Source organism: Ictidomys tridecemlineatus, chromosome 2 (assembly GCF_052094955.1).
Source record: "Ictidomys tridecemlineatus isolate mIctTri1 chromosome 2, mIctTri1.hap1, whole genome shotgun sequence".
NCBI classification, from domain to species: Eukaryota; Metazoa; Chordata; class Mammalia; order Rodentia; family Sciuridae; genus Ictidomys; species Ictidomys tridecemlineatus.
This window is the reverse complement of record NC_135478.1, coordinates 213,737,144-213,756,495: the sequence shown is the minus strand read 5'-3', so window position 1 is coordinate 213,756,495 and position 19,352 is coordinate 213,737,144. Positions and strand designations below refer to the sequence as shown.

The 19,352-nt window shown below is 34.0% G+C and overlaps 1 protein-coding gene across 1 annotated transcript in view; it reads left to right on the top strand.

Annotated features, from left to right (window-relative positions):
- Mtpn (myotrophin) overlaps positions 1–19,352 on the top strand; it is a 35,015-nt gene that overhangs the window by 9,856 nt on the left and 5,807 nt on the right. The window contains exons 2-3 of the mRNA XM_005332408.4: positions 4,552–4,665; positions 5,508–5,591. Of these exons, the coding sequence (XP_005332465.1) occupies positions 4,552–4,665; positions 5,508–5,591 (198 nt within the window). The remainder of the gene's footprint in view (positions 1–4,551; positions 4,666–5,507; positions 5,592–19,352) is intronic.

Genomic DNA, 19,352 nt, shown 5'->3' with positions numbered 1-19,352 from the left:
CCTGGAATACACTAGGAACAGTACTTCTGATGATGAGTTTTCGTTGGAAGTTCATTAAGAGTATGCAGGAAGGGCTGGGGATGTGGCTCAAGCGGTAGCGCGCTTGCCTGGCATGTGCGAGGCACTGGGTTCAATCCTCAACACCACATGAAAATAAAATAAAGATGTTGTGTCCACCAAAAAATAAAAAATTTAAAAAGAGTATGTAGGAAAACAGCAAGATTGTTATGGATTCTGAATAAATTATTTACCTTATTTAATACATGAATTATGGACAAAATTTAGAAAGCAACTAACTATACATTTTATTGAAAACTTACAAATATATAAAAAGAACAGAAAGAGCCAAGATAAATTCATATTTGATTCCAGTATAAAAGAGAATCAGCACTAAAGAACATCAAATTTGGAATTCAATAAGAATACATGTGCTTGGGGAAAATTTGGAAGGATGCATACCAAAATAATACCAATGTCTATTTTAGAGTGGTAGGATTAAGAGTAAAAAATGTTTTCCTCTCTCTTCCAGCTTTTAATTTATAATGCAATTTAATATTATAGGAAAATTCTAATAATGATTAGATATTTTCAGTTTTTTCAATTCGTAACATTGTTGTATTTGTCTTTTTGATTCTTTATAGTCTTATCTTAAAAGTTACATCTCATCTGAAATACTCAATTACACTAAATATTAACAATCACATTTTAGGTGACTTGAATTTATATATAAATATAGCTTTCACTTCTGCACATTACATTATTATCCTATTAACCATTATTTTAAAGATTTTGTTATTTACAACTGATTACTCCCAGTAAATATTTTTCCCCCCTGGGCGGGAGTTGGGGGGAGAATGTGGAAAGAGGAAAAAACAGATAATGGGAACAGAATGCCTTCTCTTTGAGAACACTCTATTCCAGGTTACATAATTATAATTTAATTCTTGACAACTGAGCAGGTAGGCTTTATTCCCATTTTGTAGTCAGGAAAATGGAAATTAAGTAATTTGCCTGAAGTCCTACAGCTGATGTAGTAGAAGGACAAGATTTGAACTCTGATCCAAAAGAGTATTCCTATTCTCTTTTTGCATTGAAATATTTTAGAACTACAAAGAAAATTTATAGATGGAAAAAAAATTAAAGATGAGGTGCTATAGTAGAACATTGTGATTGAACCAGCAAAAAATGGGAAGAACATATACATTTGAACCAATAGATAGAAATTGAAATTTTCAAAACTGAAAAGATGACTCTTTTCAGTTTTGAGGGTATATATATATATTTTTTTTTTCAGTATAGAGGGTCTATACTTCTTTGCAAAATTAGTAAACACAAGTGAGGAGCAAGCCATATCTTGCTAAAATTTTTATGAAGTCTCTTTTTTAAAAAAATCTGTCATCCTATTGGTAGAATAATATTTGTTTCAAGGCAGTAAATGAACTTGCCTTTAGTTTGTTTTCTAAAATACAGGGTACCAAAAACAGTGAAGCAATTATGTCAGAAATACAGGGTATGAAAAAAATATATTTGGGTTATCATTCTGTATCATGGTTACAGAAAAACAATCTTAAGAAACCTTAACACTCTTCTTACTCAATAGATTTGTAACATTATGCCTTGAAATTTAAGAGACTGAATCTATCTTCTTTCCCTCTGTTGTCTACCCCCCACCTTGCCCCCTTTTTATCCCTTCCTCTCACATTACAGGTTTATTTATAAATATAGCTTTTTGGACATAAGCATTGAATCAAGATACTTGATATTTCCCAGCTTCATAAGATTTTAAGAATAAATTCCAACTATGGAGCCATGAATTCATGTCTTATAAACGAAGCTACTTTCTGATCATATCAGGTTTTTTTCTGCAAACTTGAGATACCACCTTAATGTTTTGAAAGAAGTTTCTTAATTTTGGTAGTCTTTCTTAATATAAATATATGCATTTAATTATTAAAATTTTTATTTTATACCACAAATAAAAACTTCTTAAATACCATGATTTCAATTAGAAATAGAGAAAATTTCTCTTACAAAGAAGAAATTAACCTGTTCACATTTATTGTCACAATATATCATAAAAATTAAGTGTGCATTTATCTAGTAAATCAGCTTTATAAAACTAAAAAATCAAGTTTTCCATAATTTAAATGATTTTAACAGTTATTTTGAGGGAAAAAAATTCTTTAAGTTATTTCAAGATAAGGTTTGAGGCCTTAACTATCACAAGTTACATTTTAAACATTTTTTTTGTTGGTCAGAAAGGTAAATACTAAAGATATTTTATTAGTTAAAAACATTTGTCAAGTTATGTGTTTCATTTGCACTTAAATTTTTTTCTGGTTCACATTTTTTTTCATCCCATTAGTTCTATGTGGTACTGGTAAGTAATAAAAATTAAAATGAACTTGTAATTGGAATATATATTTCCAGAATCTTAAATAGCTTTAGGATAACAATTTTTTACAGATAAAATCTATGATTTAGTTTTATTTTATAATTACCATTCTTAAACAAGATTTACATCTGTTTTATTTCTGTAAACAGTTTCTTTTCCTGCAAGAAAATTTTCTTTTCTGCATTCTCTGTCATTAAATTGTGCTTTGTAATAATTTCTCAGAGAAAATATCCCTCTCAGAACATGTCTGAGGTAACTGATGTGTTAGATTACAAATGGTAATCATTCACTTTGGTCAGGATCTCCCTACTATGGATTTTAACAAGTAATAAAGAACTATTCTTTAAAACATTTAAATTATTTCAAGAGGATACATTATGTATTTATTTAATCTTGAGATTTGTTATCATTTATTGTTTTGAGATGAGTTTTTAACATTGAGAGTTTGATGCATTTGGTTGGTGTACCCATTAACTTTTTTAGAAAATACGTAGAGTAAGAAAGCAAGTTGACTTTATATTTTCCAAACCGCCCCCACTGAGCTACATCCCCAGCATTTTTTTTTTTTTTTTAATTTTAAGACCAGGTCTTGCTAAGTTGCAAAGGGCTTCACAAGTTGCTGAGGCTAACCTCGAACTTGGAATCCTCTGACTCAGCCTCCTGAGTCTCTGAAATTATAGGCATGTGCCACCATACTTGGCTTGACCTTCTTCCTTTTTTGTTGTGTCATCTATTTTCCAATACTTTGTAAAATTTCAGATAAGTATTACCACCTTTTTTGTGCTTTGCCCCTAATTGGTAGATTTTACATTTGAACTCATTGCTATGCTGCAATTTATAATTTTAGTACTATTTTATACAATGTTATCACCAATAAATAATACATGATTCTTCTTTGCCAAGTTACATCCTGAGTAAGGATTTTTGAGGAGGAGAAAGGGAAGAAAGAACATACAAAAGGAGAGAGATAGGAAAAGAGGGACCATAGCATTCATTTTAAAAAGATCTGTCATTTAAAAAAATACTAAACACTCCATTAGGGAATTCTGCATTCCAGGGACAGGTAGGTAATACTTAACTGACCTATCAAAGACAGACTGTATATACAATAGTGTTCCATAAGATTATGCCACCTATTGTATAAAATCTGAACTCTTCTTAAAAGAGAAGGAACAAATACTAAGTTTTGAAGCAGCATGGTGGTATAGAAAGAGAAAGAGTGTAGAACTCTACCGTTACGGAGTCACCTCTTTTCAGCTTTAGATTTTTCATGTATTAGAAGTTCTCTATTGTATAAGGTTAGTTTGAAGATTAGAAATAATGCATATAGCACAGTACTAAATACATAGTAGCTGGTCAGTAGAAAAAATTAATTATCATTGTTGTAAAAATCTCTTAATCCTCAATGAATGGAAACTACTTTTTGAGGACTTAAGTTCATTTTCTGACCCTATATCTCATCCATTACTAAGATTAAGTCATGGTCCTCCGATAAGTATTTGTATAGTCCTGGGTTTTTTTTTTATAGCACTTACATTTTGAAATTATATATTTCATTGTATGGTTATTTTATTAATATCTCCTACACACGCACTTGATGTTAAGGTAAGCTCTATGCAGTTGGAAGCCATGTTTGATTTTGCTCACCATTGTCTTTCTAGCACCAAGTTCAGTGTCTGCTGTCCAATGGGACTTTAGTAAAAGTTGAAAGAATGAAATGAATTTTATTTTGTTGAATTCCTAATAGCTAATGCTTGTGATAATGATAGCTGCCTCCATCAAAAAATAGCATTGCTTTCTTTATAGAATTAAAGGGCATATTATATGAAATGTACAGAATCTCAGTACCTGAACTTCTTTTGTGGTCACATTGACATTGTATTTTTTTAATTCCTTAGAGATGAAGGGTCACAGTAATATATTTCATTATTTAGTATTATTAATTGTGTATTGTTTTCAGTTTAACTAATCATGATTTGAATTACTACAATTCTGTATGTTAACATGCAAAATTCATTTTAGGTTTTTATTTCACTTTGTAATAAAGATAATTGTTTCATGAAACTTAAGCCTAAATTTAAGAAAGTAAAATTGTTCTTCATTTTCTTTCTTTGATCTTCTATCGTAATAAACGTTTTCATTTGGCTTCTTATAAGGGAGAAGACGTCAATCGGACACTAGAAGGTGGAAGGAAGCCTCTTCATTATGCAGCAGATTGTGGACAGCTTGAAATCCTGGAATTTCTGCTGCTGAAAGGAGCAGATATTAATGTATGTAAAGAGTATACATTAATACATAACATATATAACGTATATCGTTCTAGGAAAAATTTTTACATATAATTTGGGTAATTGTTTTCTATAGTTTTGTAAAATAGTTACCCACAGAAACCTCTTCTAATAATACTGCTGAATTTTTTATGCCAAATTTCCTGTAACTTCAAAATATAGTTGGAATTTTTAAAAAGTAAGCCAAACAAACTGACTTTTTTAAGCTAATAAACTAAGGGTTCATGTTTCCCCCTTGGCTGTTCTTTTAAGTTCTAAATCTTGAGGAGTTAGCACTGTCTATACGTAGCACATGTTGTCATGTAGTGGAACATAGGACTCTGTAGTCATAGTCTACATTTAAACGGGATTGTGGGGCAAAGGTCAGTAATCAAGTAATCAGACAGAAGCAGTCATCTCTGGACTCTAGCCTGTTATAACTTCTGCATTTCATACTTTAAGAAAGTTGTTTAAGTAACCATAATAGGAAGTAAGATGAGATTTTCACATTTCAGGGAAAGTGCTATGGTCTATCCATCTCTTCCTTCCTGGACCACATTGGCATTTCTACAGTAGTAGGAAACTTAGGCTCACAGAGGCTAAGTAACTAATCACACACAGTAAGTGGCAGATGTAAGATTTGAGCTGAAGTAAGAGCCCACTCCTTTCACTATGCAAACTTCCAAGGCTACTTGTTACCATTCTAAGAGACTAAAAACTTATTCTGTGGAGAAAAATGACTATTTATTAATCATGAATATTCTCAAGAATTCCCTGCCTCAGATGTAGAAAGAAGGAAGAAATGAAAAGAGGATAAGGTTCTTTCTTTATTTGTCATTTCATAGGCTCCAGATAAACATCATATCACCCCTCTTCTGTCTGCTGTCTATGAGGGTCATGTTTCCTGTGTGAAATTGCTTCTCTCAAAGGTGAGGTTATTTGCTCATTTTTATTCAATTTTCCCCCATTACTGTGCAGCTATTTAAGCTAAGTATTTAATTGTTAATTTACTTAATTTCATATGCCTACAGGATAGAAAACTTGAAGTAGTATCCAAAATTGAGATCTACAATGGTTTTACTCAAAATAAGTGGTCCACAAACTGTTTTCAGTTCCTGGTGGGCATGTGGGAAAGGAGCTTGGACTAGTCTCTTCCTCAAGAAAATCTTATAAAAAAATTAGCTGAAAAAAGCACATTATACTTAGGGATGTAGAAAATATCATGGATGAGTAACAGTTTATGGCCTGGCACTGGATCACAGACCACACTTTGAGTAGCACTGGTTTGATATTAAGTTTCAGTTTCCATAGTCCATACTAAGCAAGATCATTAGAGGCATTCTGCTGTAAGTAAGGACACTCTAAGTCATCTCGGTACTTGATATGATTGAGATAGTGGTAAATCTGGAGATTTCCAATGGTTTTTTTTGTTTTGTTTTTTGTGTTTGCTATTAATATTAATGGACTTCCAGAATCCATCCTTAGGAAGTAACCAATTAGTTAGCAGACATTCTAGCTATATTAGATGTTGGAAGGTAAGAAATATTTATAAAATAAGACACCAATATTAATTCCAAGCTTGCCATTCTATGACCATTCTCTGAAAAATGCTATTCATAATATACTCATTTGGGATCTTAGAATAAGACCTGCTAAAAAAAAAAGTAAGGAAGAATAGAAATTAAATGAGTAAATGTATATAAAGCATTTTCCAGAGTTCCTGACACCAATAAGTGCTCAGTAAATAGTAGCTTTTATTATAACTAAGACTGAAAGAGGATTTTGTGATCCTTTAACTAAATTTCAATAAGGTATGAAGAGAATTGGGAAAGAGGTGGCACTTTTATTTCTAACATTGTGTTGACAGCTCTTTAAAGATATGGTTGTAAGTCAGTTTATTCAGGTCCTCTAAAACTAGAAAATTTTTTCTATGCTTAGCTTCCTATTAAACACAATTATTAGATTTCTTTAAATATGTGGTTTTTGTTGTTTTGTTTTCTTGGTATATATTAACAGCAGTTTTTAGGTACTACATACCATGCTACAAATGGTATGGGTCCCCCAAAAAACAAAATAAATGGAAATGTTTTTCTTTGCTACTATGGTGGAACAGCTTCTGTGATAGGATATGCTCACAAAGATTGCCAGTCATTATGTTTTCCAGCTTCATCCCTAGGGAAATATTTCTTGCTTACTATATCAAAAACATGTTTCCAGTGGTCAGTCGGGCTATAAATACAGATTGATAATTCATGAAAGGCTGATATAATTCCAATAGTATATTAGTAAGGACTATCTGTATTGCAGATACCTAAACCCAGCATAGACAGACAAATTAAAGGGAGCTTATTGACTCATAACTGTACAGCTGAGGCCCAATGTGACCCTGGGTTTAAGCCACATGACCAAGATCGGATGTCTGTCTCTCTGTTCCTCCTCAGTGTCACTTAATTCTCATGGCCTCTGCCTGTTTGCTAGCTGAGCATATACTAAAAGAACTGAATGCTCCTCTTTCCCCTCTTCCTTTGACCTTTTCTGCTCACCCAAGGGTTTTCTCTGAAAATAAAAACTTCTGTGGGGTCCTTTTAACTTAGGGTTATATACTACATGCATTACCCCTAAGCATGCTCTTTCCTTTTAGCTGGATCTGGATCTATATCAGAGTAAATACTCTTTTTCTGATAGTCATCTTTTTCCTCCTAGGTAAACATAATTATTGTTGTGCTTGAGAGGGCCCAAATCATTACTTTGTAGACCTTAGTCCTTAGTCTCCAAACACAGTGTTCTAGCTTATTGAAACCTTGTGGTTGTAAGTTTTCATTGTTATGGAATCTTCTAAAATAAAGAATTCCTGAAAGTCCAGCTGATTTTATGTACATTAGGCCCTGATATGTTATCTTTAAAAAGTTCTCTCTTCCTCCCTCCCTCTCCCTCTCTCTCTCTCTCTCTCTCTCTCTCTCATACACACACAGACACACACACACACACACACACACACACACACATACACACATACGTATGTACTGTATTGCTAAATCATTATAACTTTTAAGCAGTTTGTTTTTTCTTTTGTTTATATCGTTCTTTAAGTTTGTGTTTGAGCCTTGTTTTCATAGGCAAATAAAGGACATTCAGAGAAGGCTCTATTGATGGAAGGTTGACTGTAACCCTTTAGAACCATTATTTGTTTTACATGAATTCTTTAAACTTTTTGAAAGCAGCATAGAAATTTTTAGTTCTGCTTTCTCAAAATTAATTACTTTGATTTTATTGTGTGATCTTCTTTAATGGACATGTTATGGTTTTGTTGGCCAATTTTTTTTTAAAACCAATTGTCCTCTTTGAAAAATCCTTAATTGTTAAAATAGGGCTATTCCCCATCTTTTAAAAGTTATAATCAGGGCTAGGGTTGTGGCTCAGCAGTAGAGTTTTCACCTAGCACATGTGAGACCCTGGGTTCGATCCTCAGCACCACATAAAAATAAGTAAAATAAAGGTATTATGTCCAGCTACAACTAAAAAATATTTTTTTAAAAAAAGTTACAATTAATATTTGTATTAAGTCCAGTTCTGCCTCTTGTCACAGTTGAGTTCTTACAGCTTCCAGAATCATTGACATTGCTAATATACTATCCAGCTGATATATATCATTATTAGCATAGGAAAAAAGACAGAATAATAAACAGCAATTTATGCTGAGACTTCTGACTGAGCCTTTGCCAAATGGATACAGTATCTGTGTGCTCCCATCCAGTTTGTAAATGTGTTCCCTTTGACGGCTCTTCTCTTCTTGGATTACTTTGAAATAAAGCTTGCTTTTCCACAAAAGAAAAAAAAAATAAACAGCAATTTAGAAACAGTAGGATCACAACTAATGGAAAAGGATCACAAAACACAAACAAAAAATGCTAGAATATGTTATATCAAACTGTAAATGATATACTATACCACTTATAATTTACTGTCAATTCAAGTACATAGGTATATTATCTCTACTTTATGGATAAGGAAACTGTATATCTTTGAAAAATTTGACTGCCTGAAGGCCAAACAATGTAATGAACTCAAGATTTGTTCTAAGATGTATGATTCAATAACCTATATTCTACTACTTGAGATTGCCTTTCAAAATTAGGGCAGTTATAAGAAATGGAGCCTGTACATATTTGCAGGTAAAATTTCATGCAGCATGATGTTTAATTGTTGAGTTGGGAAATTAGAAAAATGTAGAGATTAACAGATGTAGGAATTCCTCTTCTAGATTGATGTCTGAGCTCATGTTCTACTATCCCCTTTTTTGTCCCCAGTGACAGAAAAAGTGTTTTTAAAGTGAATGAATCAGTATCTGCTTGGACCATAAGAGGGGATTCATTAGACAAGAAACAGCAAATCCTTGAAAGATAGAAAGCAGGCAAAGACAGGGGCAAAGAAGAAACATTTCTAAATATGCACAAGAAAGCAAAAAGGTAGGAGCTGATCCAGGGCTTCTCTAGGGCTTCTCCAGGCCCAGAGGAGCTCAGTACTCCTGAGCACCAAGTGGAATGATAAGTTGGATGCACTTCAGGAAGAAGCAGATACAAGAAGGAATAATAAAAAGAAATTAATACCTGAATAAATCAAAACAAATATTAAAATATGAAATTAAAATTAACTGGCACTGAAGAATTGGTGAATAATAACATATAAGATAGAAGACAGACACTCAAAAGCTCCTGGTGTATGAGTATCCAGAGCATATGAGAAATATAACAAAACTGATGAGAAAAGACAAGGAAAAGGAGAAGCAGGTGAAACAGACTAAAATTGAATCTCAAGTAGCACCCTCGGAAGTGTAACAGCAACAGAAGAATGAGAGCATAAGAAAGAAGCTGTATTGGGTGTGTAAAACAGACATCCTTGGTAGAGAAGTGGAACTTAGGAGCACAGCAGTCAGAATAAAGGCCAAGCCCAGTACACTTCAGCCTGTTTTTATCAAAACAAGAACAGATTGTGTAATCATGTGTCATTTAGAATTGTAATTATCTTAGTTGAATAAAGTACTCTTTTTTTGCCTTAAAAATATTAACCAGGAAGGGTTGGAGTTTTTTTGGGGGGTGGGGGGGGTATTTAAAATACAGTTTAAAAATATCCTCTAGTACAGAGGTGGCCAAACTTTCTTGAAGAGTCACATATGCCTGGTATGGCAGGTATAACTTTGCCACAGCACCTCCAGAGCTGCCATAGATAGTACATCAATAAATGGGCACAGCTTTGTTCCAGTAAAACTTCATTTATAAAAACAAGTATCCAAGCCATAGTTTGCCAGCCAACCACTGCTGTTGCTCATATATAGTTTTAGAGTTTATATTATGCATCATTTTAAAACCTCAACCCTCAATGACAAAACAGTTCTTCCCAAGTGATACAAGTTCGATTATGCAAGCACTTATTTCTCAAATAGTTTTATTAGTTTATGCAATCACACACAAGCTTATAGGACAGTGCTCTAGGACTTTTGTCGTTCGTTCATTTCTAAACTGATTAAAATCACAAATACCTGGTTCATAGCAAGATGCAATGAGCATGTTATTTATAAAAGTAGTATTCTTGAACTATAATTATCTGATAGGCTTTCATAAATTCAAAAATTAATTTATTTTCAAGTTACATGTGACAATTAGTCTACTTTTGTGCTTACAAAACAATTCTATAAGAAATAATTGTTTGCCTAAAGCATCAGTACATTATCATGTTGGACATTTCTTATATTAATATACATATTAATGTAAATTAATATATTGCATATTAAACTTAATAATATTAGTACTTACTAAAATTCCTTCTTAACACATAATTGATAATAAAGGATTTTTAAGGGGTCCAGTATTCTTGCTTCCTAATCCTAGGGAAAACCATTTCTAAATAATCCTCTCTAGGGGATTGTGGAGCAGTGTTTCTATTGTCAATCCTTTAAAGATACTACATTTGCACAGTGGCTCATACCTGTAATCCCAGCAGCTCAGGATTACAGATTACAGAGGCAGGAGGATCGAAGATTCAAGGCCAGCCTGAGCAGTTTAGTGAGACCCTGTCTCAAAAAATAAAAAGGGCTAGAGGGGTAGCTCAGTGATAGAGAACATCTAGGTTCAATCCTCAGTGCCACATAAAGAAGGGAGAGTGGCAGAGAATGTTGTATCTTAACATCAAAAATCAAAATACCATAAATTGAAAATTTAATGAGAACTTTAAGCATTATAATTAGTTTCTTAGATTACAAAAATAAACTGACAGCATACTTAATTTTTTATTATATATCATTGTATCTATCATCATGTATCTCCTGTTATTATCTCCTGTTAGTATCTCCTGTTACTAGAGATACTTGATGTACTAAGCTATATCTGAGAGGAAGAAGTCCAAGAGAAACTTTGCTTTCTTGTTTTCATTTTTCTCTGCTTCACACTGTCAAAGAATTTATCTCCTTAGGAAGTCCACTCCGACTTTACAAGAAAAAATCTATGTATAAACCCTGATTATTGTGCAACACTAATTTTGGTAACTCACAGCTCTTTTATACTACTTGGTTTGGTTTGGTTTGGTTTGGTTATTTTGCAGTGCTGGGGATCAAACCCAAGGCCTTGCACAGAGTAGGCAAGTGTCTTTCCACAGAGCTACATTGCCAGCCCTGTTTTAGACCACTCTTAAGTTAACTATTTCTTATTTGTTGATATTTAAAAAAAAAAAAATCAGTCTGCTTAGAAATACAGAAAACCATTTTATCTATTGTTGTTGATGTTTTTAATAAATATATTTTCTTTTTTTAAAATCAAGCAACCACTGGAATCTCTCTCTCAAGTACCAGTATTGTTGATTCACAATGAAGTATGTTACAGTACAGATTTCGCTGCTGTATTTAAGAATCAAATGTATATAAGTGTTGAAAATCAGTCCTTTTGAACATATGCAAATAGATGTGCTTGTTGGTAGAGCCAATTTTTATTCAATTTACTCACTGCCCTGCTTCCATAAAATATAAGCAGCTTCACGTATTCTCAAGCACACATTTGTTATTATTTAAAACCACCAAAGTTCTGTTCCATATAATATGGTTAACGTTTGCACTACTGAGCCTTGCAGTATCTTTCTGAATTGCCGTAAGATGAGACTGCATCATAAAGGGCCTACCCAAATGATTACTACAAAATTTACTCTGTAATAACTGAAGAATCAATTGTTACTGTTTTGATAGGTTTTATACACCTCATACACAAGTGTGTCCATTGTAAGCTCATTGTTTTTACTCATGTAGCTCTTTTAGACTGGAGTACATCATTATTTTGTATAGTTTCAGTTAGTGAAACATTTGTGTGTCATGGTACCAAACAATCCTTAGTGCTCAGTTCAGCTTCTTAATAGCTCTGTGACTTTGGCAAGTTCTTTAATATCACAGCATAGCTTTTTTTTTCTGTAACAGGGAACCAGTACTTACCACATAGAGTTGATAAGTATAAGGTAGCTCACGATAAAATGATATTTCCAACATAATGTTGTCTCCTTTAAGTACTTGATACAAATAAACTCACCTATCATCACAATAATCATATTAGGCATGATTTTTATTCCCCATTTTATCATTGGGAAAACAGGCCCAGAGCAGTTAGGATCACACAGCTTGACTAGGTGTCTTAGTTTATTTTCTGCTGTTTTAACAGAATAACTCAGACTGGGTAATTTAGAATGAACAAAAATTTGTCTCATGGCTCTGGAGACTGGGGAGTCCAAAGGCATGGTGCCAGTATCTGGCAAGGACCTTTGTGCAGCATAATCCTGTGATAGAAAATAGAAGAGGAAAAGGAAAAAAGAGACAGGGTTGGACTTATAACAAATCCACTTTAACAATAACTCACTCACTCCCCAGGAACCACATTGATCTATTCGTGAGGGCAGAGCTCATCTGACCTGATCACCTCTTAATATGTCCTCCCTCCCTCCCAAGCTGTTGCACTGGAGATTAAGTTTTCCACACATGAACTTTGGGGGATCTCATCAAACCATAACAGAAAGGGAGTTAGAATTCAAATCCAGTCAGTTTGGCTTCAGAGCCTTCCTATAACTACTACGTTAAAGCAAAGTAGATAACTGAGAGAATGTGGATATAAGCAACTTGTTGCAAAGCCCCTAGTATATCATAAATTTTCAGTAGATGCTAAAACTAGTCAGGATGGATGTGCTTCTCAGAAAAGGGGAGACCCTCTTCAGGAACAGGGGTTCCCTGAAAAACATAAGCTTTATGAAAATAACTTTTAATAAAGTATAAACATATTTCAAGTATAGACAGATTTTTTTCAAATATAGACCAATTTTCATCTAAAATTTATGATGTTCTACAACAGAAGTACTACAACAGGTCAATACTGAGTGTCCTTAGAAGTTATTTGAAGACTCACTTATGCTTTACTCCATCCTCCTATTTCTATGATGAGTTTTTCTCTGAAACCTCTAAATAATCTTTTTGTTCTTGCTAAAATATGGTTGTAATAGAAATGTTAAAATCATTTTTTTTACAGTGAGTAACATAAGAACAAATCCACAACCATTTTATCTGCAACTGAAAATGAACTGTGGTCACTGTGTCCAAATTAGAAGTTGAAATGTAAAATGTGTCTCATGGCTCATAAATGTGTGTGGGTTTCATTTGTTAGTTTCCCTTAAGTGAGTAAGTTGCTGTGGTTAGTTGGAAAACTTTTGAAGTACCTACCTCTAAGAGTTAATTGAGGCTGCAAGAATTGTTTTGTTGTTTTGTTTAAGTGAAAGAGATCAGACAATAGCAACACTTGGCTGTTGTCAAGTGTAAAGTTCTCATGCAGTGCTGTAGTTAACCCTAACCCATTGTGTAGGGAGCAAGTCATTAGGCAGAATCCTACAATGGAGGATCTTGACCATGAAGTTACAAAGCCTGGATTTAAAGCCTAGTCCTATAACCTGATAACCAGGAAGTCACTGACATCCGAACTCAGTGGAATTAATAGTGTTCATCAAAGAAGGTAGTGGGTGGTCTGTCCCTCTATTTTTAGTACAGTACTTGCCATATATTTGCATAAATGAGCCCTTCCTCTGTCCTTGATAGATTGTGAAAATAGGAGTAGTCTGTTCCTTCTCCTTAATACCCTAAAACAGTGGTCAACAAACCTCTTCTGTAAAGGGCCAGATAGTAAATGTTTTGAGCTTTTTGTGCCATGTGGTCTGTCACAGCTACTGTTGCAGCCACCATAGCACAAAAGCAGCTCTAAACTACACGTAAATGAATGAGTGTGACTGTGAGTCAATAAAATTTTATTTAAAAAGTCTACACCTGGTACTTAATAGAAATTCAGTAAATGCTTGTTGAATTGACTTGTGAACTGAATGTCTGCAGATATTCTCTATCCTCAAAGTGTTCCACAGATGAGATGATATCTTGTGTATTTATTCCATTTTACAAAAGTATTCATTTTCCTGAAGAGAGACAAATAAGGTACAAATATCTAAAGGTAATAAATTGTTAAGTCTGAGACTCTTTCTCACATTTTTGAACAAGAAGCTATAGATGATTTTCAACTGAAGATTTCATAGAACACAGCATTTAGAGTCAGTCTTATAATTTTGTTTGGTAGTAAATGTCTCATAAAGAGGCTGGAAAAATGTAAATGCTTATTCTTCCCTTCAACAACCCATTGTCGGTCTGACTGACATTTAGCAAGTTTCTTAATCTCTGAACTAAAGAACCTGTCTATAAAATAGAGTTAACAGTGCCTATTTTATGAGACTGCTGTGGGAAAAAAAATATATTTATATATATATATATATATGTAGTTAAGGTCACCTGCTACATGGCAGTTTTGAAATGTGTGGAACATGGTGTTCACATTGCATATTTTGTATTATATTAGATACTCTGGGGTATCCAGAAACACTATTTTGTCTCCTCTATCACTGTGTAAGTTAATTATGAAATTAAATATGCTATGAGATCCTGTACCACTAAATACAGTTATACAACATGTATAATTGTGGGTATTTGGATTTTTTTTTAATGTCACTAAATGCCAAATTCATTTTTAGTAGTCGCCAGAATTGAACTGTGTAAGTTTTTTTGGCAATTGTAACAAAGAAGTATAAATTCAAACAGTTGAAAGTTTTCAGATTCTCAATATTCTATCAATAGCACTGTGGAATTGCAAACAGACACCCCACAATCATGAAATAATGGAGTTGGGTGGTGGTTTATTGTTTTGTGGCTTCATTTTATTGGAGTTTTTGGTGGTTTGTTGTTGTTGTTGTTGTTTGTTTGGTTTTGGTTTTGGTTTTTTTGCACTGCTAGGTATCCAACACAGGGGTTCATGCATGCTGGGCAAGCACTCTTCCACTGATCCATACTCCCAGTCCAGTAACAGATTCTTTATGAACATAACACAGTTTCTCAGGACTTTTAATATGCAGTAAATTGAAAATATCTTGCAGTATTCTTTTTAATATAGTGAGAAATGGTGGTACATATTCAGGATGGTAGAAGAGATACTTGTTCCTTTTAATTTGTGTGGTGTTTGTGTGTATGTTGTGTGTTCACTAAGGGTAATATTTGTAACTCATTATATTTACACTGTGACCCAGACATGAATTTTTTTAAACAAATTCTTGTTGAGCCTGGCTGAATACCAGACATTAATCCAGCTATTAAAGTTACAGAGATGAATATAACAAAAACCCTGTCCTTATGGAGTTCAGCCTAATTTGGGAAAGAGAAGTTTATTTACGGATAATTGTAGACTCTATTAAGTGCTGTAAGAGAAATTTAGCCACAATAAAAGCCCCTACTGTAGCAATCTAAACAAGAAAGTGGCTCATATCAAGATGTCTGAGATATGTAGTACAACTGGCTCCACTGTGTGCATCATCATCCTACCCTCACGCCTCCTTCCATCCCCTCTGGTCGTAGGTTACGAGATGATTACCTTACCTCTATGCCTTGAGTCTGTTTTTCAGAAAAGAAGGAGGAGTTAAGGAATAACCCACTATAAGAGAGGCCAAAAATTGTGTGAGATGGCCACATGTATATTCCCATTTGTGGGAATTCCATTTTTTTTTTCCACTTTTGTAGTAGAGGAAAACAAGGAGGGAGGGTCAAAGTGGGCATATTGGTATGATCAATAACAGGCTGTGGACTTAAAGGAGGAGCAGCTGCCTGGGAAATTCCCGAAGGGCTTCAGAGAGAATGTAACAGTTGATTAAGAGTTAATTGGATGGTTAAAGGGAAGAATAAAAATTTACATTTTTCAGCCTCTTTATGAAACATTTACTACCAAAAAAATAAATACAGTCTATTCATTTAAATACTGGGGATATATGGATGAAGAAGATAAACAAGTCTGCTCCTCTTGGAGACCTCATTTTCTTAAAGGAGAAGATGGAATAAACAAGTATACAAAATGTACTTTCGATTGAATGTAATTTAATTTCAGGTATTAACAAATACAGTGGAAAAGAGAAAGATGCCTTTATAAGAATAAAAACATTTTAGCTAAAACATTTTGGATAGAAAATTTCTTAAGGATATTAGGTACAGTTCTCTCACGTAGAATAAACTTGGTTAACCCTTTCCTTGAAGACTTATCAACATCAGACACTCTGGGCCTGTTTTACTGTGTGGTTATTTATAACTCTAGTCCACTGCTAAGCTTTAGCAGTGATTCAGTCTCTGGGGTTTTGTTTGTTTGCTTGGGTTTTTTTGTTTGTTTGTTTGTTTTGTTTTGTTTTTTTGGTTTACACAAGTCATGTCAAAATTCTGTCAGATGTTTCTGCTGTTAACGTCACCCTCTTCAGGAGACTTTCCCTGCTGTTCAGTTTTGTTTCTGATTTTATTTGGACTGAGAACAGTACATGTTTGAAGTAGGAATTTCTAACTGAGGACTCTTAGCATGCTTCCAGAATATAATAAAGAGCTTAAACCCTGGAAAGCTGTTTCAACAGTTTTTATAAAATTTTAGATTCAGTTCCTAGTTCAAATGACATGAGATTCACTGGAATACTAGCCTTGGAAAAGTATGTCATAAGGGAAGAATAAAAATTTACATTTTTCAACCTCTTTATGAAACATTTACTACCAAACAAAATAAATACAGTCTATTCATTTCCTTTCACATGTCCCTTGAATTGGCTTTAATTCTCAGCTGCTGTCTTAGTTCTTTCAGGCATTCAGTTTGTGTTTGATTTAAAACTGCCTTCTTTCCACAAATGAATTAACTATTCTAAATTATGGTTGCTAGATTTTTTTCTGAAGAAATGGGTTATATTCTAAGGTTGTAAAACAGTCTTAACGAGAAATGTCCACTAATACTCTGTGTGTATGCACGCACACACGCATGTGGGTGTATAGATAGGTCCATGTATATTTTTACCATATTAATGTGCATCGAAACAAAACTGGTTCATATGCTAATAGTTGATCAGTATAACTGTAATCAGCATCTTTACCACAAAAGCCTTTTGTGAAAATAACATCATATTATTAATATGTTTTAAGAGTCTCATTCTTAAATGTTACTAATTCATTCTAAAATGCTACTAATTCAATTTTCTTGCCCTAGTTGTGCCTGTTAAGAATGGAATTAGGCTATCTGAGGAGGAAAGTAAAAAAAGGTAACAAGCAGGAGATACATTCTTCTTATTCATGCCTGTACAGATTATCTTTCCAACGAGGTTGTAAACTATTCATGAGCAGAGATAAGATGACTTAAAATTTTTTTTAACATTTCCTACATTCTACCATATACTATTAAATAATACTTGATATCAAAAAGTAGGACATCTGAAAATCAATAAATTACTCATATTGCCTTAAAAGTTTTACTCTCTGGAATGATAACCAGGCTGTTTGCTATGGCCACTTTAATTTGGCCATAGCAGCTTTTCCTACTTGAGAAAACTTTATCACCTGAATCAAGCTCTAAATATAGGCCAGATGGAAGCCACGATGAGAAAAGTCACAGGACAAAAAAGATCACAATGCAGTAGGGTATGGTAGAATTTTTTTCTGGAGCTTCAATTTAGGATAGAAGGAATTTAGCACTAAATATGATTAGAGAAGTAGGTAGTGAGCAAATGTGCCTTTTTGTGTCATGTTATTTGTCTTCGATCTATTTTGCAAGGGTGCCCATAGGCTTAGGAAGGTTAGCAGTGTGGTCGGCTTTCGTTTGAGAAAGATTACCCAGACAGATGTGTGGGGTATGAATTGCATGATGTAAGAAAAGAAAGAAGAGAAAGGAAGCTATTGCATCAGAATATTTACATGAAGACCAAACTAAGAGAGTATGGAGAAGCATAGACAGATTGGCAGTGTTAAGAAGAGTGACTTGGTATCTTGTGGGAAGACTCGGGGAGATCAACAAGAACAGCATAATGTCTCCATGTTCTTGGAAGGTGGTGGTGTTCTTCACCATGATGGAGATTTCTAAAAAAGGTGTGAGTTTTTAGGGGAAAGTTGTAGATTCATTTTAGGAGAGGTTGAATTTGAGGTATTTATGGGACTGAAAGTAGATGAAAACTCAAAGCCAGTATGTATACATGAGCTTAAATTTCAAGGCAGCTAATTCCACATTAAGAGTGGAATTAGACTATCTGAGGGATAAGGATAAAGGTTTGACATATCTGAAAAGACTAATGAAAAGCACCTTGAGCAAGTCACAAAGAGTTCCAAATAGAAGAACCATAAAGAATAGCAATATATATATAGGACAGCCAGAGAGCAAGGAAAGAGGGGGCGAGGGTGAATTGAAAGAGTTGGTGCAGGGAGAAGGAAAGGCAGGGTAGGCAGAATATGGACCTAGTGTCTTGAGCCTGAGGGCTGCACTGTTCAAATACCGCTGACAGTGATTGATCTTGGCATTAAGAGGACATCGATGACTTATTCCAAATTATTTTCAGAACAGTAAGAGTCAGATTGTAGGCTGTCTGCCAAATCTGTTTCTTCCTCATTCATTTAGGAAGAGAACCCCAGGTCTTAGTTGCACACATGGCAGCTGGTTAGTCCTTCTATCTCAGCTCCCCTTGCAATAAGTGTGTCTTTTGGGGCTACTTTGGGATGTGCATTCATGATGTGTGCCACTTGCAAATCATCACCTAAAATGTGAAGCCAGTTGCTGTGGACTTACCCCACCTCTCCTGATATAGAGGGCTGGAAGCAGGTATAGAGTTAAGCCAGCTTCAGCCATAGGGATTTAGAGGTACTCAAGGAATGGTAGAAGGAACCCAAGTCCTTAAATGACCTTGTATGACAGAGCCACTCTACTGATATTGAAATAAACTGAGTTTAATCCAGTGCGTTCTAGGTTCTACACATTATAATGGTTTATCCTGGAACTAACATATATGTTTAGAAATTTGTTATTTGTAAATAAATAAACAGTACTATGAAAAACTCAGGCTGCTACTCTGGGATTCATCTCCCAGTTCTGTCACTAGTGAGGGCAGCAGAAGGTTGCAGTATTGAAGCAACAGAGAGAAAACTAATCATAGTATTCTGCTAAGTGCCACAGCAGATGGTGTTTACCTAGAAATAACTTAAACATTGTTCTTTTTTTTAACTATAAAAATAAACCAATAAGAAAACAGTTTTTACAAATCAGAATAGTTAATCTTAAAAAACAGAAATGCTGGCAAGTTGGAGAGTATGACGG